The 22,537-nt window shown below is 38.9% G+C and overlaps 1 protein-coding gene across 3 annotated transcripts in view; it reads left to right on the top strand.

Moving 5' to 3' along the window:
• The window catches only part of TRIO (trio Rho guanine nucleotide exchange factor), a 244,329-nt gene that overhangs the window by 139,371 nt on the left and 82,421 nt on the right, over positions 1-22,537 (top strand). For all 3 annotated transcript variants that reach the window (XM_077182117.1, XM_077182122.1, XM_077182130.1), the window contains exons 17-29: positions 126-317; positions 783-932; positions 2,417-2,531; positions 6,910-7,025; positions 10,272-10,394; positions 13,206-13,400; positions 13,512-13,627; positions 14,175-14,241; positions 15,028-15,137; positions 16,201-16,270; positions 16,726-16,815; positions 18,728-18,820; positions 20,841-20,952. In XM_077182117.1, the coding sequence (XP_077038232.1) occupies positions 126-317; positions 783-932; positions 2,417-2,531; positions 6,910-7,025; positions 10,272-10,394; positions 13,206-13,400; positions 13,512-13,627; positions 14,175-14,241; positions 15,028-15,137; positions 16,201-16,270; positions 16,726-16,815; positions 18,728-18,820; positions 20,841-20,952 (1,549 nt within the window). The remainder of the gene's footprint in view (positions 1-125; positions 318-782; positions 933-2,416; positions 2,532-6,909; positions 7,026-10,271; positions 10,395-13,205; positions 13,401-13,511; positions 13,628-14,174; positions 14,242-15,027; positions 15,138-16,200; positions 16,271-16,725; positions 16,816-18,727; positions 18,821-20,840; positions 20,953-22,537) is intronic.

Raw genomic sequence — 22,537 nt, 5'->3', positions numbered from 1 at the left:
TAGTTAATGGGTGTTTGTGCAGAGATAGAAATGTCATTGACACAGTGGAAATGTGAGCCTCTGAGGTTTTCAAGTAAATGAACTGAAGTGCTCCACTGAACTCGTGACTTTTCACCTCTTGTCAGAAAACACATCAAAGTGCCCTGCAGGTTCAGCAGAAGGCAGAGGCAATGCTGCAGGCTAATCACTACGACATGGACATGATCCGGGAGTGTGCAGAGAAGGTCGCTTCCCACTGGCAGCAGCTGATGCTGAAGATGGAGGATCGTCTCAAGCTTGTGAATGCCTCTGTTGCCTTCTATAAAACTTCTGAACAGGTACAGAAATGCACAAGGTCTGCCTTGGTTAATTCCTCAGTGTGGCATTAAACAGCATTACTTGAAAAACATGGTTGACGATGTTTGGTTATCTTTATTCATTTGATGGCTAGTTCTGGTTTTTGTGTGGGAGTCAGAGAAAAATCAGTTTCGTCTACTTGTCCACAGAAAAGTTTGGGGGGCAGTTGGCAAGGTTGCCTCCTCTGCCACCATTACTTAAGCCCATCCAGAACTATGCAGTTACAGAGGCAGAGAAAGATGAACAATTTTAGGAACCACCTCTGAGCAGTTCCACATAAGCAGGCCAGTGCTTGTAAACCTGCAGCCAAAGTTTGTTGCCTTAAGTCCCAGTCAAAACGTGTCAGAAGCTAAGGGGTATATATAAGGGGTAGATGAGTTTTCTTTCATTGAGGCCTGAATTTTGATTTTTTTGCCTTACTGAATTGGACTTCTTTTTCCTGAAAGGTGTGCAGTGTGCTGGAAAGCCTGGAGCAAGAATATAAGCGAGAAGAAGATTGGTGTGGGGGAGCAGACAAACTGGGCCCCAACTCTGAAACAGATCATGTTACTCCCATGATAAGCAAACACCTGGAGCAGAAGGAAGCGTTTCTGAAGGTAAGGTTGGGGATTTTTTGCAGTCTCCTGTGTCTTGGGAAGCATGCAGGCAAACAGCTGTTACAGTGCTGACATGGCTGTGGAAAGCAACAGTGCCCCTTCCAAACTACAGGTATGTCCCCAACTGCAAAGATGTGGGAAGTGGTGTGTTAACTGCTTCTGACAGTGATTAAGAGAATACTGCCAAGTGCATACAATTGTAGCCAGTTTTATAAATACATTTCCTGTTGAACTTGAGTAGATGTCAGATCTCCCAGTGTGACTGAAGAGGAATTGGAAGTCACTGCTTTGAGCAACTGTCACTCTAGAGAATGCGTAAAGGCTGCTGCTTTGGAAGAGGAGTGAAAGTCACACAGTGCCATTGCTGCCTGTGCATCAGAGCAGCTCTCAGATGTACTGGGACAACAGAAGAATACGGAAGGAGGAAACGAGTAGACAGGCATCTGGGATTATTGGGTTTTGTGTATAGTCTTCAGATAAATGAAAGATTTTTGTTCCAACTACTGTCCTAGTGAAGACGATTATTGATCATACTGAATTAAATGTGCAGCATGTGCTTGCAGAGCATTGTGATCAAAGGCATTTTCCAGCATCACCATGAAAGACTACTAAGAGAATAAAACTTTTTTGTTAGAAACCTTCTTGTTCTCATTACGCAGATTACAATACTCCAAAACATATTAACGGAACTCAAAGTATACAACCTAGTAGATCCTTCTGCAGCTGGCATGAATTACTAATCTTTGTTTTAAAATGATATGAGAAATGACTTAGTATCTTTGTTACTGTATCAAACCATTCTACCTTCATCTAACCTTTTAAAGTAGCATTCTATAATTTGCATGTTAAAAATGAAGCAGACAACCCATATGTAGTATTTGATATTTGTTAAGATGAAGATGACAACTGAGCTGAGTGCTTGCAATATAGTGGCAAGGACTGAAAGCTCTCAAGGCTTTGCCTTCGTACTTTAAGAGCAGATATTACTATTTTAGCACTTCTGGTTTCACTTCAGCAAAACATTCACTTTTTGTTTAAAGTACTGATGGATGTAATATGGAATATGCAGGTAGCTACACAACCATGTGCACTGTTTACCCAGTAAGGAGCTTCAGGTGGCACATGGCACATACACTAAGCAAACTTCTCTGTGAACTCTGAGTCATGCTGAAAGCCCTAGAGCAGATAATTGCTTTTCAGGTTCTTCAGAAAAGAGGAATAGCATTTTATTAATTTATTTTATTTATTTTATTTGTATTTGTTTATCTGCTTTGTTTTTTCTCTGCCAGGTAAGTTGTAACTGCTATTTGGCAGAATATCTGTTCTAATAGTTGGCTTGGCTTGGCTTACTTGTAGAAGAGATTTAACGTGCAATGTTTTCCAAAACTGAAGAGGGTAACAAAATGAGAGTTAGGAAGATCTTTAATTTCTTCTGCATGTTTATTTGTGCATCTTCAAATAAACTTGTACCTCTGACTCTCTAGGCCTGCACACTGGCTCGGAGGAATGCTGATGTCTTCCTGAAATACCTGCACAGGAACAGTGTCAACATGCCAGGGATGGTGACACACATCAAAGCACCTGAACAGCAAGTGAAAAGTAAGGGGCTTCTTGTTCTCTTTCTTCTCACAAAAATGTGATCATCATGTGCTGTGGTGTGTGTGGGGATAGGGTAGTGAAGCCTGCCCAAGTGGAAAGAGTTCTGTCAGGCTTAACAGGAAACAAATTGCTTGCACACTTTGAAGGTGCTGACAGTCTTCAAAGTCTCTTATACTCAAATGAAGTTGCTTGGAATTCTTTTATCTGCTACTTACACCTAATCTTCTTTCTATTTGAAACTCAAATGTGTTGCTTTTATTGAGACAATGAGGTAGTAAACTTCCACATGATAATGTTTGGTCTGAAGCCAAATGAGAGCTGATCAGTGTAAGCTTATTCAATGTGTTGGTGTCAGACATTCTGCAAGTTCTCTGGGAGTGCCAGAGTGATATGATGTTATTGGTTGTACGATGCCCTTGAGCTCTTCAGATAGTTTGAATCAGTGTTGAGGAGCTTCATGAAGTATGGGGTAACTTACATCATGTTAAAACTGGATGTGTGGAGAGGTAGTAGCTGAGGTGAAGCTGGAAGGAGCTACTACATGAGGCTTGGCTTTTGCTAAGATTAATAATACATAGTACAGCTTTAAGGGGTAATCAGCACTCTAGGAAATGGAGAGAGAGAGACCTGTGGGGCTTTGAGGGACAAAAGTGCAAAAATTAATAGGGTATGCATAACTGTTGGGTGTGGTAGCAGAACAGAGATCAGTGAGATTCAGAAGTAAATATTGCATTTTAATAATTTAATTGCCAATCATATTCTGCTCTATGCATTTTGAAACTGAGACTGAATACTCTGGCCACACTACAGTCTCAAAACCAGAGAAGTCTAATTTTTAATTAAATGCTGTTTGCACCTACCCAAAGGGGAGTTATGCATATGATGTAGCCAGACTGAAGAGGAGCATGGCAGTAAGTCCAGAGAAAAAGTTGCAGCAAGAAAAATTCTGAATGGGAGAAAGTGTTACAGCAAGATGGATTAGAACAGGTAGCCCAGAGAGGTAGGAGGATCTGTACCCCTAAGAATTTTTAAAACTTAGTTGAACAAGCCCCTGGAAAACTTTAAAATTATTGGTGCTTTGAAGAGGAGATTAAAACAGATGGCCTGCAGAGGTCACTTCCACACCAATTTATTTGATGACTCTATTAGAAAAGGACATGTTCACTTTAAATACAAGGGGTAAACAGCTCGTTGTTTTTTCTCTGTCCCCAACATTTCTAGAGCTGTACAAAACAAAATCTCAACACAAATGCCAGCAGTATCAATAACTGAGGCTGACATTTGTCACTTAGTTCTTTCAGTAAGAGACAAAGAAAACAGAGCAGAAGAAAGCAGGAAGTTGTAGCTACCACACTTACTGAATATTAGACAATTTTTTTTTAAATTCAGTTTTGAAATCTGTATATGAACAGTCATTCTGAGAAAGGCAAATGTGCTAATATGAGGAAAGAATAGAAAGATCTCTACTAATGTCCTTAACAGTAATAATTACATATCAGAACCATAGTGTTATGCATGTTCTGCATACATTTAAAATTCTGGATGAGTGATACATGTTTAGGAAGCAACAAAAAACCAAAAAAATCCCCAAGCAGAAAAAATAAGCTGTTTCCTCCATAAACCATGTAATTTATGCTTCTGAGAATTAAACATGAGTTAAGATAGAGCTAGTGGGGACTCCTTCCTGTTAGGTCTCAATGGTATGGTGGTAGCTGACCAAATGATAAAAATGTTCACTCTGTTCTTCCTGCTCAAATACGCGTATCATGAAAAAAAGAGATCTCCTTTCACCTCTTTTCTAAATTGAGAAAAAGAATGGAGTGTTTATTTTAGTGAAAGAAAGGTTACCTATGTTCTAATAGAGTATTACAACTCAGATGTTTGCTTGAGACTAGCAGACTGCAATCAGTATATAGTTTATAAATTAATGCCTTAAAAACTTGAATAAGCTTTGAGTTCCTGCAGAACTGCTGAACATTTTTCAAAAACTTCAATCAGTGGCATACTTGATCCTTATTCCCAGATGCAGATTAGGTTACCTGGAAAAGTGATGTCCTAATCTAGGCAAAGTTTAGCTAAGCATATGCTTCATGGGGAACAGGAATTGCAGTGGTACTGAACTCTGAGAGGTGTCCTTATGTCCCTGCACACCAGTGTAAATAGTTTCTGTGATATGCAGTTAAGGGTGCCCAATCATTGTCTCACTTAGGAAGGAACTGTGGCCTAAAACTGTGCTGTGGCAGGTGGATTGAGTTGGTGACAATTCCTGTAAGCTCAGAGATGAGAGCATCTTCATCTTTGTTTCTGCTGCTAAGGTTGTGTGCATCTGCATTACCTGTCTCTGCTGTGCGGGCTGCGACTGAGCGTGGTTCAGGAACTTGTCCAATGGTGCTTATATTTTTAGATAGGTTGATAGAAGGATGCATAGAGACAGCTGAGAGCTATTTGAGCCTGGAGAAGAAGCTGAAAATTTAGGGAACAATACTAACAAATGTTGGAATCAAAGTAAATAACAGCAACAGGGACTGTAGTTCAGGTGGCTTGAGATACAGAGATGCTTTTCCAAACCTAGCATTAAATATTGATGTTTTATAACTTCCTTAGAGTAGTTTATAGAATATTTTTTCTTCTATTTACCAATCCAAGAAATTAATGGCACTAACACTAACAGTGCCCAGCCAAATATCTCTCACTGCCTTGCCATCTGTATCATGTCCTCACAGAACAAATGCTGTTCCAATTTGCTAAATTCACCTCACTTGCTCTTTGTCAGAACTACTTTGCTTGCGTCACTATCAAGATGTCTCTTTTTATATGGCGTGTCCAGTTGGGTGTGTTGCATTGTATAATGATAATTGTGTCCCACCCACTCCACCTCCCTGCCTCCTGAAATCTGGCATGTACTCTGAGCAAGTGTTTTGGAGGTGACATAAGGCAGAAATTAAACTGAGAAAGCAGGGGAGGCTCACAGCAGATCAGCTCATAGCTTGGCATATGAGGGGAGCCTGACCAGCAAAAAATAAAACCTTGGCCACAGTGATCACATTCCAACCAAAAGCAAATTCTGGGTGATCTCAGCACCCTGTGGCAAGTGGGAATATGGTGCTTGTAAGCAGAAGGATGTTGGCAGTGATGCAGACAGGTTTCATAATCCTCAGGGAGGCTGTGACAAGTGGTTGTGTTTGATCCCAGATCTCTGATGAGGTAGACAAAGATGCATTTCCCCTCAGGCTTCCTGTTATTTGAGCTTCTCTTGTCAAACTGTTTCTTGGAGTTGTTAGCTTTTGGGATGCAAAGCATGGTAAACTTGCACAGTGGGAGAGCAGAATGCAGAGACCATAAGACACCTAGCACCTGATAGCCTTCACTTGTAATTATGGATCATGGAAAATAGTCAGCTCTGGGTATAAGTAGAAAAGAAAGTAGTGTTGGTGTAAAAAGAATTTTTTGTGGTCTCCTCTGCTTCTGCTGGACCTCTCTTTTGGCTCTGTGCAATTGCAACAGAATCACCTGGTAGAGACATTGAGTGTCCCCATTCCCCTCTGCTCAGCTTGCCCTCCCAGGTTTGCAGTAGCTACAAAGTCAAGCTGCTCTGGAAGCAGCCGTGGGTAAAGCGAGCTTCACAGGAAACTGCTAGTATTTCTTTTTTTGATGGAAAAAACATAAGCATTAAAGAAGCAGAATTCAGGTAAGGTCTTCTGCATATTGAAAGCACAAGGTCTTTGCTAGGAAGAATTTAGAAGGTTGGACATGTGGGATTTGGATGTGAGTTTTCTGATACTCAGGAATAACAAACTGTGGAGTTAATTATTTCATTACCTGGAAGTTCTGTCAAGGTTCAGTGAACATTCATATTTAACAAGTCAGCTTACTTATGCTGCATTTGATCTTGTGGTGACCTGAGGTTGTACATTTGCATCTGTATTTAATCATTAAAATACTTTATAGGAGACTAATTAAATTTATAGGAGACTAATATTTAAAATTCCCTTTTTTTACTTCAATATAATATGTTAAGCATGTTGTGATTACTTTTGTATGCTTATTCTTTCTGAGGAAACCCCATCAAGTGCCATCCTTATCAGCCTACATTTTCAATCCTGCTATAAGCAGTGGCAGTCCCCTTGTCAAAAATATTAGAGAAGAAAAAAATATGTCAGTAGTAAGTTTTAATTGCATCTCTAGTTTCTTTAACCAGTAGTTCTGTAAGTAATGAAAAAGAAACATTCCGTGTTTCATTAGTATCAGGAAAAAAAGCAAAACAAAGACTAACAGAGCAAGTGTATAGTAAATTCTACAATGTTAAGTACTTTATTCTCCTGATTTTAGTGTGATATTTTAAATTTGATTGTCATAAGTTCTGTTTTCATTTCTTCAGATATCTTGAATGAACTCTTCCAGAGGGAGAATCGCGTGCTGCATTATTGGACCATGCGTAAAAGGCGTCTTGATCAATGCCAGCAGTATGTGGTGTTCGAAAGAAGTGCCAAACAGGTGAGGGTTTCATATAAAAATCCTCTTTGGTATGATCAGGGGTTCACTGTCTTCTCACAGTAATAAATTTGTCACTCACTTCAATATTTCAAATGGTTAAAACATGAGAAGGGTTGAAGTAGCAAATTGAATTCTTTGCCTCCCCTTTAATACAGAACACCTAAATGTGGTGAGGCAGTGTGTCTGTAGCTGTTGTAGGTTAGAGGTGATGTTTTGCTTCTGCCAGCTTCATCTGGTACTGGCAAATCTAATTTCTGCAAGCTTGTGTTTGACAAATTGTTATGCTTGTTAACTTTTACACACACACCTAATTTGTCTGGGGAAATTACAGGCAGCAGCATTTTTCTCAGATGTTGGAGGAAAAATATCTAATTAAGTTGATTGGCAGTTCTAGAAATCTGACAAGTTGGATAACTCATTAAACAATAATAACTGAATTACTTCGGTTTTTCAATTCTTTGTATTTGGTTTCATGGTTTCCTGCATGATAGATCCACCTCTTGGTATTTTGTTGAATTTATCAGTCTGAAAAGAACTATTAAGTAACTACCTCACACGCAAAAAAAATTTCCTTCACTAATCAAAACACATGCCTTAAAAATAAATAGGGGGTTCAAGGCAGAAGTGGTAAGTAGATTGATTTGTGATGGTTTTTTAGTTGTTGGGTTTTTTTAAACTGGTTATAAGACAAAGAAAGGAAGCTATCTGTTCCTGTTCTGTGGAAAATGACACAATGCCCATAGTGCATTGTGCATAGTAAAATATAGTCAGATCCTCTTGAAAGGGCTCAAAAACCTAATCTCTTATTTCTTTCTGACAGCTAATTTAGACAAAAGTTTGGTCTGGTTTGCTCTCTTGAAGGAATTCTCAAGTCTTCTTTTCGTGCTTTCACAAAGAAATTAATGCAAGATGCATCTTGGAGTGAATTTGAAGTCTGATACTTCTTTAAAACAACACCACCATCCCTTCCCTGCCCCCCTGTCCTTGCCTCCCTGCCCTACTTTTGAATAACCTTAATTTAAACCTCTGACAAGCACATGATCTACTTGTTTTTGTATAGAGATTACTAACCAACAGTTAAACACTGGAGATAAAGATCTGTCAGCATTTTCATTGTAAATCCCATTTTTCAGCAATCACCAGTTCAGTCATCAAAAAGCAAAGCGAACCAAACCATATATGGGACTCCACAGTGATTAGCAAAAAAATGGAAGTGTTGCTGTCTTCATTTAGATGTCTTTCTGGAATTTTGAAGAACCTGTTCTTTGTGCTTACAGAACTTGATGCTCTTGTGATGGAAAAGATACCATAGCAGTTTGCAAGAACAGTGTTAGATTCTCAAATCCTGTCAGAGTTAAGGGCTTACCTGATCCCTAAACTGATTCCTCCAGTTCTTGTAGTGATACCTCAGGTGAAATAAAAGCTGATCTAAACTGTAGGAATTAAGATCAAGTTGAACTTTCTGTCATATTGTGCCTCTAAAGAGCTGCCAGCAAGTTATGAAAAAACAGCATTTTCGTTCTCATGGCAGGGGGATTGGAACTACATGATCTTTAAGTTCTCTCCCCATCAAAACCATTCTGTGATTTGGGGAAGGGCAGCTTTTTGTTTATCATTCATTCCAGCATTATGTAATAAACCCACTAAAAAAAGGCAGAGAATTATTAAATGTTGTTGGTAATATGGTAGCCATGCTGTGCCTGTCCATATCAATCTTCACTTGCAAAGATTGACATTAGAATGACAACATGTGTCATAGAGGTGGTTGATTGCAATGTTGCTTGTTTGACAGAAGTCCAACAGTTGTTCCATCAGCAACTTTTAAAAGTATAGGCCCCTCTCCTCAGGCTTGCACCTGCATCAGTATGTGACTAAGAAAATGGCATCCTGACATTCACATTCGGTGTTGAATTTTGAAGGCTTTCTACTCATTTCAGGTTTTGCACCAAGAAGGAAAAACATTTGAAGTGAAAGTAAGGGAATCGATGTTGTTTCATCACAGCTTTGATGAGTTTAAATCATTGGTGAAATTACAGTACAGACAGTGCCTTTTCTGATTCAGTGTAAGGATATGTGTGAAACATACATATCTACTGTCCACCAGGATAAATCTTCTCCTGTTTTTGCTAGTGTGGATAGGTAATGCTCATAATTTCAGGTTATCCTTTCAGGGGAAGAGTGAACACCCACCAGCATTCTACTACTTTTTCTCTTGGGTTATTAAATTTTTGCCTCATGTTCTGTGTATTTACTGAAGATACAGAAGCTACACATGCATTTAGTAATAAGGTGGTTCTAAGCAAGCTGTGTAAAACTCTTTGAACATGCTATTGGCTTTTTCAGAGACGAGAAGTTTCTAAGCTCCCATCCCTCTGCCTGCTGCTGTAGGAAGCCTGTATTGAGAGCTGCAGAACAGTTGTCAGTTAGATTTTCACTGTTATGCAGCAGTTGGAGACAGCTCTTGCTTTTTTTAGGAGCCAGAGATTCCTCACGACCACTGAGTTATGCTTTAAAGGGCAGCAGGTAATGTGGGTAAATCATAGATGATTACCAAGATCAGCATTTTTCATAATAGTGAGCAAATGAAGTGTCAGAATGTGGAAAGGAAACAATCTTTGTTTGCAGTTCTTTGTTCTTGTTTTTTTCTACTTATACATACATAAATTGATTTAACTGAGACATCTCACTGTTCCTTCTCTGCTGCAGGTTTTATTTCCAGGAGCACAGACCACACTTTGTGAGGTTGGAATACATGTCAGCAAAAGAGTGAAGTGATAGTTAAATCTTACGTGCTTGGAAAGTTTAGCCTGTATACTTGGTGATCTTATGCACATTTTTACATGTTGGAACTTGTATATTTCTGAGCATGTGGCTGTCCCATGTGGCACAAAAAAGTGATTTTTTTTCTTTTTCCTCAGCTGAGGAAAGTATACTATCAAACTGTGAACACAATTAAAAACCTTTCAATAGTGGACTGCTGTAGTCCTGCAGTAGTGGACTTCCCTGAAGTGTTTGGATTCATACATCATTTTTAATTCTCTAAGCATTGCTTCATAGTCTTTGTGAATTATTTCAGAGTTATGAACTATTTGGTACAGTAGAGGTATTAGATGATTGCCACAAGTGACAAAGAGTAAAATTCACCTGTGGCCAAACCGTGTGTGTGAAATATTGATTACAGATGGTTTTTGTTGGCAAAAATATATTATCTTTTCTCTTACTTTTCTTCATTAATGCTTTATTTAGGCTCTGGAATGGATTCATGACAATGGAGAGTTTTATTTATCCACGCATACTTCCACTGGTTCCAGTATCCAGCACACTCAAGAGTTGTTAAAAGAACATGAGGAGTTTCAGATCACAGCAAAGGTAAAATACATTTTAAAAATTATCACAAAATACTTAGAGTTGGAAGGAACCCCTGGAGATATGTTAGTCCAATCATCCTGCCATGACAGGGTCTCCAAGAGCAAGTTACACAGGAATGTGTCCAGGTGGGTTTTGAATGTCTTCCCAGAGGGAGAGATTCCATGGCATCCCTCAGCAGCCTGTTCAGTGCCCTGCCACCCTCAGTGCAAAGAAGTTCTTGCTCATGTTGAGATGGAACTTCTTGTGTTTTAGTTCATGGCTTTTAGTCCTTGTCCTGTCACTTGGGCATCACTGAAGAGTCTGGCACCATCCCCCTGATAGCTTCCTTTGAGATATTTTATATTTTGGTGAGATCCTTTCTCACTCTTCTCCAGACTAAACTGGCCCAGCTCCCTCGGTCTCTCCTTGTTAGAGAGGTGCTCCAGACCCCAAACTATCTTTGTGCTGCTCTGCTGGACCCTCTCCATTGGCTCCTTGTCTTTCCTGAACTGTGGAAACCAGAATTGAACACAATACTCCAGATGTGGCCTCATAAGGGGCATGTAGAGTGTCAGGATCACATCTCTCAACCTGTGGCCACATCTTCCTGATGCACCCCAGGATACTGTTGGCCCTCCTGGCCACAAGGGCTCTTCTGGCTCATCCACCAAGGCTCCCAACTCCTTCTCCACAGAGCTGTTACCTAGTAGATCAGCCAACAACCTCTGCTGGTACTGGGGTTATTTCCCAGCTGGTACTGGGGTTATTTCCCAGCTGGTACTGGGGTTATTTCCCCCAGGTTGCAGGACCCTGCCTTAGCCCTTGTTGAACTTCAGTAGATTCCTCTGCCCAACTCCCCGGCCTATTGAGCTCCCACTGAGGCAGCACAGCTGGTCCCCCCAGTTTCATATCATCAGCAAACTTGCTGAGGGTGCATCATGTTCCTTCTCCAGCTTGTCGATAACCAAGTTGAGTAGAAGTTGAATTATGAAAGATTTGAAACAAAATAAAACAACTGAATTCCCCTTGCCCATCAAAAATTCCCCCAAGGATGTGTCCATCAAGATCTGTTTACTTGCAGTGGCTTTCTGTCTGTATTTCTGCTGAGAATAGAATAAACCAGAAGATAATGAGCAGATATTCATTGTTACTGGAGCTCCATGAGCCCCATGTGCTGTTGATTTCTCATGACAAAATCGTGGTGAGCTAGCTTAAAAATGTTTTCAATACCTACAAACATTTCAGGGCCTTTGATTTCCACTTCCATATCTTCATCATTGTGGATTACTGAATGTTCATTTAGAATATAAAATACAACAAGCGGTATTATTATTCTGATTATTACTTAGAAGATACTAGAGAAACTAAAGCTTTATTTGTTAGGTAACTGATTTTATTAAAGTATTCTGTGCTTCTCCTGTAAAACTTTTTGAGTCAGGCAGCAGAATGTTATTCTGCATCTCTGGAGGCCTTTACAGGCCTGAGGCTGTAAAGTTGTCACTCCTGAGGCTTTCCAGTTTTCACATGTGAAAGACAGACAACCATTGCATGATTGAACTACCTGAGTTTGTAGCCTTGTCTGTCTCTGGGTTTTTTTGCCACCTGTTCAAACTGTCACCCATTTCTCCCTCTGGTTCTCCAACCTTCATAGAGAAATAATCAAGCCCAGGAAAGTAAGCAAGTGTTCATTTGTCTGAAGGATCACCTCAGAAGAGACTTGGAGATGGAGATGGTCAAGGGACATGTGGGAAGGGAGAAAAGAAAATCCAGAAAGAACAGAGATCACTTCTGTTGTTCAAACCTGGATTTTCTCCTGTTTGATCTTTGCTTTAGACTTTGATTTCCTGGATCCCTTCCAGTTGCAGAGCACCACTACTCCTCCTTATTCCCTCTTTCAGCCTGCAGATGACATTGGTGCCCCTTTTGAAAGGATGTTGTTTGTGTCACTCCCTTGGCATTTTGCTACCTCTTGGGAGGATATGTTAACCCTTGCTAATTCCATACTGAAAAGAAATGCTTGGATGAGGGACCATTAGGGAACAAAAAGAATTAAGAGAGTACAAATTTGATTTTTTCAATAATGTAAGAGTCAAGTTTTTATTGACTATTTTGCTTAACTCCCTGCTAGTAAGGGCCCTGACTGTACAATCCACTCATGACAGAGAGGTCAATGTGTAAACTCATCCATTGTGGATGATTTATGATTTACATGAAAGAAACTGCATAATCTTAAGCAGACTGTCATTTGGGAAAAGCATTTAGAGATTTTGTGATAACTACTTGTTTCTCTTAGTTTCTCTCAAACAGTTCTGTGCCAACAAAGCATAATATAGAAAGGATTTAAAGAATTCAGTCTTCATCCGTTAAAGACTAAAGCATATAACAAGACTTACTTCCATCTCAGCATTTCTGTGGTGCCTAAAGGAGGTAGATTCTTGGGACTGTGGGCCAGGTCTAATATCAGTGCTTCAGTGGTAATAAAAAAGTACCCTCTTTGGCATCAAAATGCCTTTGTATTGATGCAAGAGTACTCATGCTGAAAGGCTTGCCTAGCAGAATTTAATCTCTGAGTCAGATATGAAGGACATATTTCAAAGAAAAATAAACAATCTGCTTCTAGTCAGGTAATAATAAAGCCTAAGGAAACCTACATTAATCTTGTGCTATTTTTAATAAGTAAAAGGTATCTGTTTAAAGGAGTTCTGGGAAGAGAGGGGAAGAAGGTAGCTTCTTCAATTCCTTCTCTAATTGCACTTAGTAGCAGTTAAGCAAAATGACCCCCTGCATGACAGGTAGAGCTTGTAACTGTTCAATATTTTCCTGTTTTCATAGCAAACCAAAGAGAGGGTGAAGTTGTTGATACAGCTGGCTGATGGCTTTTGTGAAAAAGGGCATGCTCATGCAACAGAGATTAAAAAATGTGTCACAGCAGTGGATAAGAGGTACAGAGACTTTTCCCTGCGCATGGAGAAATACAGGACCTCTTTAGAGAAAGCTCTGGGTATTTCCTCAGATTCCAATAAATCGGTAAGAGAAATTTGAGTGTGATGACAGACAAACAGGCTTTACTTGCATTTGATTTAGCTACCTTTTTCTCCTATCTCCTTCCTTAATCAATTCTTCCTTTCTTTAATAAAGAGCAAAAGCTTGCAGCTGGATATAATCCCAGCCAGTGTCCCTGGGTCAGAGGTGAAACTGCGCGATGCTGCTCATGAGCTTAACGAAGAAAAACGAAAGTCTGCCCGCAGGAAAGAGTAATACATTTATTTATTTTTAATCAATGAGAATGCATAAATCAGTCCTGATAATAAAACAACTGTCATGGCTTGTCTGGCAGCTTAGAAATTATATAAATGGTAAAAAGAGAGTGGTAGTACTCAGTATCTCTTATTGCCGTTTAGTCACATGCTTGTTCTCGTAGATAATTCTAGTATGACGGAATCTTAAACTTTCAAAACTGTTAGACTTCTTTTAACATGCTTTTTTCCTTTTTAGAAATAATGTGAAATAAATGTGTAAGGGGAGGAAGCAACACAAAAGTTAAATGACTGTAGCAGTGAAAAGTGTTAGAGAAAAAATTGCATCTCCTTCCCCATTTCTTTTTGTCCTGGTTAGTAATGGAGGGTTGTTACCTTGTAGGTTTCCTTCCTCTGTTGTCTCTCTTCACATTTCACTTCTCAGATTTTTCTTGCTGCAGTGGAAAAGCAAAAGCTGATGAGGAGAACGATGTGTTCTGGTTATTATGTGTTCACAGTGGTCTAACAGACTGAGATTTGATTATTCTTTCTGTTGTCACCTAAGGTTCATTATGGCTGAGCTGATTCAGACAGAAAAGGCTTACGTAAGAGACCTCCGGGAATGCATGGATGTGAGTTTTCTTTTTTTCACTAATCTTTGAAGGCAGGATTCAATCCATTGCTCTGTGGGTTTTTTTCTGGTTTTAACAGCTGAGCATGATTGTTTTGGAATCATAGGATCAACTTAAGTAATCTTACTGCCATTAAGAAGAAACTTAGAATTACATCTGATAACAGGCATTTCAGAATTCACCCTATATGTTTTGGTTTTGTTGGTATGAATTTCAGTATTTGTTCCTTTCCCAATTCATAATCGTATGTGGGGTTTTTGTTTTAGAGAGAGGAGGGAAAAAGGAGGGGTTTACTTTATTTGCTTTGCTAGCAATAGGGGAGAGCTTGTGCTAATTCTCTTATTATCTGTATCACATGTTCTGCTACTAGCTGACTTTTTGAATAGAAATTCAGTGAGATTCCATGGAAAAGTGCCCAGTAATTGTTATGCTGAAGCAACTAATGTTCAGTGGTAGCTGTTGCACAAAGCATGAACTTCTAGACTGCAGACATGACCTTGATAAGGAATATCCTGAAGCATTAGAGGTTGTCAAGAACACTATGCATTTTAAATTATGAAGTCTCAGGGACTATGTTAAATTGTCAGTTTTAGAACTTGTATTTCACTGTCAAAATCACAAGGTATATTTGACACAACAGGCACTGTCACAATTGGAGATGATGCTGCTGTATGATCTTTGCCTAGTTTCTAGTTTAATGCATACTTGCAAATACCTGGCTGTGTCTGTTGGGAGTTTATCATCACTTTTCACACATCTTTTTTTTTTTTTTTTTTTTCTGGGCAGACATATCTATGGGAAATGACAAGTGGAGTTGAGGAGATCCCACCTGGTATTGTAAACAAAGAACACATTATCTTTGGAAACATGCAGGAAATTTATGAGTTCCACAATAAGTGAGTGACTTATCTTCCATTTCCATACTACTGCTAAATCCAAATGATGACCTGAGGGATTTCCTAGTGAAAATACTGTGTATTTCAATAATAAATGCTTTCCCATCAAAAAAATTGAAAGATTTTCCTCTTGCATTGCTAAATTATTTCAGCTGTTGCTTTTTGCTGAGAGATAGGTACACCATTAGAAATTATATTTTTCAGTCTCAGGTATCTTTCAGCTATAAGAGATTTTTTGGGTACACCAAAATTTTGTTGTAGGTTTATCAGTTGTTCTAAAGAGATGAAAATCATTGAACTCAATAAAATACAAACATAGCACAAACATTAGGGCTCTGTCATTGTTTCCGAGCCCTCATTCCCAATATCCGAGGGCAGCTGTTAGTGGGAAAGAGTAGGGCTCCCAGCTCTTCTTGGCTCTTCTTAGCTTCTGTGGAGATGCTCCAGCATCATTACATTTACTGGAGTACAGAGCATAAAAGAGACTTGTCCACTCCATTTCTTCTAAATTGAGTGGTTCTTAGGGGGATCTGTGTACAGAAGTCTTGCTCTGAATCTTCCTTCTTTGTTATTTCCTGGTTATGTACACATTTGTATTGGGTTATGATTCTTAGTAATAAAATATACCTAGTGTATTCCAGACCCCGATTTTACAGTTCTTTGTATGCTTTGTGTTAACTTGAGAACTTGAGTATCCAAAAAGCAAGGTTTGAGGTTTTTTTAATTTGAGATGAAGGTTTTTCTTGAAACTGAAAACAGTAGGAAACCTTCTTGGTAGAGAACAACAGCAATTACTAAATTTTTGTGTATTCTTATGTATTAACTGCATGTCCACTGGTTCAATTTCTGATCTTCTCATCAGAATTTTTAATGAATTATATTTTATATTACTACTTTTATTACACATTTTTATGTATTCGTTATCTTTATTTCCTTAGCTCATACATTTAGTATTACAGAAAGTTTTCTAATGGCCTTTGTCCATAGACAATAGATCCAAACAAGCTGCTGTAATAAACATGTTTCATATGCCTTGTACTACTTGCTTCTTTTTTACCCACAGTATATTTCTCAAGGAGTTGGAAAAATATGAACAGTTACCAGAAGATGTTGGACATTGCTTCGTGACTTGGGTAATGAAATCAGACTTACATTTAGAAGTAGAGGGGGGGATAGGATGCATGACAGGACAAATGCTTGCTCTCCAATCCCTTTTTGATTTGTTAAAGTACCTCTTCCTGCAAATTAAAGTAAAACGTGTGTATCTTTAACTGAGAAAACAATAATTAGGGCACTCCTGTCAGATGCCAGTCCTTAGCTGCTCTTGAAGTGTATGCAAGTGTATGCCTAAACCTGTGTGCAGATTTGGTTTGTCTTAATTTGAATAACCTATTTTTATATACATTGCTGCTGTTTTCAGTCTTACTTGCCTGATGTGTATTTTTACACTGCCAGTTTGAGGGGAAATGTAATTCTGTACAGCTTGGTTTCTTGATAGGGAAGATTAGCTCTCTGATAATGACATAAAAACTTTGAGAGAGGAATGATCTCTCTGATAACCTTTGTAAATTTGCATTTTGTTCTGCAGGCAGACAAATTCCAGATGTACGTTACCTACTGTAAAAATAAGCCAGATTCCACTCAGCTGATATTAGAACATGCAGGAGCATACTTTGATGTAAGTACATCGTGTCCATCTTAAAAGCTAAAACACCTTGGCTGTTTGACTCATATTTGTGGCTCTGCTGAGTGCCTAATTTGTTAAGAAAATGCAAGTTTCCTGTTAATAATGCCGCAATTTATTAAGCTGTCAGCTCAAGAAAATCAATCCTGTGTCTCACATGGTTACTTCCATTGCTCAGTTGGTGTTACAGAGCTGTCAAATCAGATGTGAAAAGCCGCTGTCAAATACCAGAGCGGTTCAGAACTGGAAGCAGGTTCTGGCAACAACAACCGAGACATGAATCTTCAGCTCACACAGGCACATCCTGCAAATCTTAGCATTTTGATGTGCTTAGTTTGCATTGTATGTAATAGAGATTGAAATGTTGATTGAGTTTTTGCAGTGCTTTTAAACTGTAATTGCATGTAGTGGTAATTCAGTTCACTGCTGTTATTCAGAAGGGCTGAACCTCCTTATTCAGTCCCACGGTTCCATGGCCTATATGTGTAATATTCTGCATAGAAAAGCAACAAAAATGTAGGTGTGTTAGAAGTTATAGGGAGGAATTTTGGCCATGGTGACTGAGTTTTGGTTGGACATGTATTAATAGATTATTCAATTAGAGTGCTGTCTTTTTCCTCTTTTTCTATTTTTTCCCCACTAGCTGTATGATGACACCACAAATTTTTTATGATGACACCACAGTTTTTTTTAGAATGTTTGTACAAGTAGAGGGAAGTAGAGGAAATCCCTGAAGCCCTTGAGGTTAATCTCAAAAGTCTAATCACTGAGGAAATGAGGTTTCTAAACATTGTAAGGCAAAGTCTTTCTGTGAAGCCTCTGTTAAGTTTTCAGTGTTTGAAGAAGAGCCAGGTGAGTTACAGAAAATCAGGTAGATACGACCAAAAAAATTCCAAGAAAAATTTAGTAAATACCATTAAAACAATAACACAGGGCTCTAATAAAATTACTAGAAATAAATTCTTGCCACCACCTCCTTTGATCCATCTGTTTTACCACTAGATCCAGAGCTCTCCATCCCCTAATTCACCTAAAGTATATTAGGAGTGTGAAGACTTAATTCTGTGCACAGAGACCTTGAGCGCTTCCACTGATGACACCACTGGTCTGTGTGAAAATATCGTGTGTATCCCATTTTGGGAATTTCTGATACTGTAACCATGGTTTGATGGTACATAGCTGTGGGGCATAACTTGCTGTTTGAAATTGGTTGTTTGAAATAGATCCAATACTATGATAAATGGCAGATCCTATCAGTGGAGTTCAGCCTCAGTCAGTACCTGAAATCTGTAATCATTGCAGTTAGCTATCTGATAATTCTGGTTTCCACCTTTAGCTTCGTGCATGTCATTTCTTTTTCTATTTGTAAGTGGCTGCTTTCTTTTCAAGCGCTTGGTAACCTCAGAAACTGTTACTCGGTGCTCCCTCTGGTGGGGGATGAGGCCGTCTGTGGCTGTTGGCACTGAAATAGCAGGGGATGCTGAGAAACCTCTACCTCAGCCTTCCCCGCACTCCTGCCTCTTCCCTGCAACACTGGAATGTCAGGGTTTTTCCTCTCTTGCAAGTAGCAAAATAAGTACAGATCTTAATGGTTTTTTAAAAAAGGTGTTGCCACACATTTTGTCTCTCTAATTGTTGCTCTTTGTATTTAGGTTTGTTGAAATGTTTCACAGGTACTCTTGGAGTCTTGGAGGTAATCATCTTCTGTTTGTACCAAGTGAGCAGGCAGATGCACAGCATTGCACATATTCATTGTGCCTGGAATATCTGTTTATCCTGTTTTTTGGGTTTTTTTCCTGCTAAAATAGAATTGGTAGTTAATGTATATTATTTCATAATCCCTCAAAACAGTTTATATCTGAGTGTTGGTGCTTACAGTCCTCAAATGTTTGCTTTTTCCATGTAGGAGATACAACAACGACATGGACTGGCCAACTCTATCTCCTCTTACCTTATCAAACCTGTCCAAAGGATAACAAAATACCAGCTTCTTTTAAAGGTCAGTATTTATTCAGTTCTTCATCTGATTCTGCTGGTCATAAGAAGGCAAAGCTCTTGCTAAAAGCTCGAGGGTTGTTCTACTCTACTCTCTGAGACTCCGGCATCCTGGGCAGCCACAAATGCTGCTGCAAAATTTCAACTGAAAATGGTAAAGAAGGCATAAACAAGCAGCTTTTTGTCCAGATTTCTGTAAACCAAAAAAAAAAGATTCCTGAATACTGATGTTTACTTAGAAAATATAATTTGCATGTGCAGGGTAAAAAAGTAATTCATGGCTATAGGACTATAAAACCATTTTTGTAATGGTTTCTACACCAGATTTTGGCAAGACATTAGCTATGCTGATGTATTAAATACTGTAAAATAGATATTTATATATAAAACTGTAATACAGATATCTATGAGGCATTTAAATATTTGTGTGTATTGGTAAATATTTACACATAGTGACTGTACCTGTAGAGCTGTTGCACAAAGAGTTTATTTGTAATGTTGCCTGGAAATGTCAAGTAAATAGTAGCTGCCAAATAAGCACAACTTTTGGAACCCTGTAGTTAGAACTTTCACTCAGTGGACAGATGTCTTCTCAAGTGGGCAGCAGTGTTCTTGGACTGTGCTGGCTCACTGTTAGGTGGCAATGCTTGTTTTGTTGTAGCAGCCTACAAAGGCACTGTAACTGATCTGTGTCTCCCTTTTTACTTGAGAACAGCCATGTGTAATTGCTTTTGACATTTCTGAAAAACATTAGGGGCTATTTCAGGTCACTTTGGGTGGAAACAAATCTGTCATTTTTGACTGAAGTTTAGTGTCTGTTTTCCACTTGCAAGGAGTTGCAACTTAGTCAAGTTATTATTACAGAAATACTCTGGGCTGTGCTGTTTCAGAAATTCTGAGGAATTAATTCCAACAATTATTATTATTTTTAATAATTAAATGCTTTTGCCTGCAACTTTATGGAAGTGGTGGGATACATTGGTTTCACCAGTGTTTGCAGAGCCAGATGTCTTTGCTGTGTAGTAAAATGGATTTTGTCTGGTGGTTCCTGGGTTGTCTTTCCTTTTTGTTTTTCTGTAATAGGAGGGAGACATATAGCATATATAGCATAGTGCAATTAAGAGCCTAAAACTTGAATGATAAATGAAACATTTTATAGTTCCGGAAGTTTCACTTGTTTTTCCAAATGTAATTGAAGCTGCTCCTCTTCTGTGCCTCTGAGAGATACTTAAGTTACTCTCACTGTTCTGTGGAGTTGTCATGCAAAATTTAGGTGGAATCATGTAGTGTTTTGCTGTGATAGTGGTATTGGCAGTTGAATAAAAATACTGTAATGATTATAATATTAGAAATCACATGGCTTTCTCTTTGAAAAGGGGAAAAGGAATTTAACCTGAGGGAATGAATTAAGTGGGCTTTTTGAATAACAGAAGTAACATAATATGCCCTTTTGGTTATGTAACCTACATTTTATCTTGATACTGTTCAAATGCTTGAAAGCTGCCAGGAAATTTGAATACCAGCTGAGACACTGTTACATTAAATCTCTGGGATGTTGAATGGCCAGAGAACTGTATGCCCTAAATTCTACAGCACTTCAGCATGTTAAATTCTCTAACTTCTGTCCATTAGTTAATGCTGGTTTGTATTGAAAAGTTTTGCCTGTAGGTTGCTTTTAACTGTATGAAGACAGAATAGTCATTCATGAAATACTTAGAATAAAACAGTGTAATCTTTATCAGCAGTTGTACAGAGCAGGTGTTTGGTGCAGTGAAGCAATGGCTGACATGGGAGGTGGGAAGGGTCCTTTTGTGCTGTCCTGCTTTCCTCCATCTTCATGACTTGGCAGCTGCATTGTTCTGGGCCTTGATGTAGCACAGCATCTGATAACTGCGTCAAGAAGTTCAAAAATATTTTATGTGTCAAAAATGATTTTTGGTTTGTTAGAACTACTCTTTGGTTGTCTGTCATATTAGTGTAAAAACAAATGATAGAGAGTTGTTTTGTCTGCTTGTCTTTTGCAGGAGCTGCTCACGTGCTGTGAAGAAGGTAAAGGTGAGATTAAGGATGGCCTGGAGGTGATGCTTAGTGTGCCAAAGCGAGCCAATGATGCCATGCACCTCAGCATGCTGGAAGGTAGGATTCAAGCTGCCTTTCCAATTCATTGTGTGCTGCAGATGAACTTTGTTTTGTGAACGTGTTCTTTTCTGAGGGTTTGTATTTTTCATACCATTTTGGCAGGGCTATATGAGATGAAAATTTATTTAGGAAAATAATTTGTTACAGTCAGCTGCTAGAGTTTTACTAATTCTTGAAGTGTTCTTTCACCTTGATCTATAGTTGTGCCACTGCAGATTTGAAAAACCTGTAGGCTAATGAAGTAGTCCACTACTCACCCAAAATGCAATAGATGACTGGTCAGATAGACTGGCTTTGGCTGCATTCTCCAATCTTAGCTTCTTTGTATGAGGCTCATAAGTGTGTTATTGGTGATTTTGCTGATTTATGTATCAAATAATTGTCTCCAAGAAGTTTGTCTTTTCCACATCTGTTTGCTGCCTGTTCCATAACAGACTTCTGGTTGAAATCTATCTTCTGGCAGTAAAATGTCAGCATAAGCCAATTTAGCTCAAGCCTAAGCCAGCATAATCATGTTCATGGCAGACAGTGAAGGTTGGATGTAATGCATCTATGTGCTTAGAACAACTCCGTGCTGAAATCTGTTTTGCAATTGGCAAGTTATCATTTATAATGGTGCAATCATACATTTAGTAATAAAAATGTTTTTCTTGGGTGTTTAAAGTTTCTGGGAAAAAAAAAGCAGGGCCCTCTTACCCTACAGTTGCTGAATAAATACTTTTAAGTGCTTCTAATCAATATGCCTTTTCTTCCCTTCTGCCTTCTGGGAGTAGCATGTAGCTTGTTGTGGAATTTCCAGTATTGTGCTAGATACTGTAAAATGTGCCTTGGTTTGACATGTGATCCTTGATCGTATAAATGTTCCAAATCACCTCTGTTCCTTGATTTTAAGCAGTAAGGATGTCAGGCAGTTTACAGGATCACTTCCAAATGCTTGTTCAGGAGGTGGTCTTAGTATAAAGGCTGACCAGCTTTGGTAATAATCTTTTGACACTGGGAATGTGACTCTGGAGAATATCCTAATCTTTCACATAAGTTGGTTTTACAACAAATCGTGCGTGCATTGTTGAGTCATCCCATGTTGGACAAATATAGTGAGTGAGCACATTTCCTCTTTATGTCTCCGGAGGATTTTGAATGAACATCCTGGCGGAACTTGCCTCTGATCCTCTCCATACTCTTGCCTTGTTCAGAACATGAGAACTGGCAAGCAGCATCTATTTAAAATACATTTTGATACCACTCAGAAGAGTATGGTAGACAATTTTTGTTATCCTCCAACTCTAAAACTTGTATTAAACTGGGCGAACATGATACCATTATAATGGAAGTAAAATTGTTGGTATTCTCAGTCTTCATCTTTTTTTCATTATGTCTCAATACAAATGATCCAGCTGGTAATTACTGTAATGTGGATCAATTCTGGCAGGACCAACGGTAGGCTGATTGTATGCCAACAGCTCCAAGCTGCCATGTTTCTCCATCCCCAGTTGGAACACAGTTCTCTGCTCATTGCCCACATGGTAGAGAAGGTATACCTCCAGAAAAAGTGGCACTTGGGAGCTTGCCACTCTCAGAAGAA

This window comes from Agelaius phoeniceus, chromosome 1, assembly GCF_051311805.1.
Source record: "Agelaius phoeniceus isolate bAgePho1 chromosome 1, bAgePho1.hap1, whole genome shotgun sequence".
Taxonomy (NCBI): domain Eukaryota; kingdom Metazoa; phylum Chordata; class Aves; order Passeriformes; family Icteridae; genus Agelaius; species Agelaius phoeniceus.
This window is presented reverse-complemented; position numbering and strand designations above follow the sequence as displayed.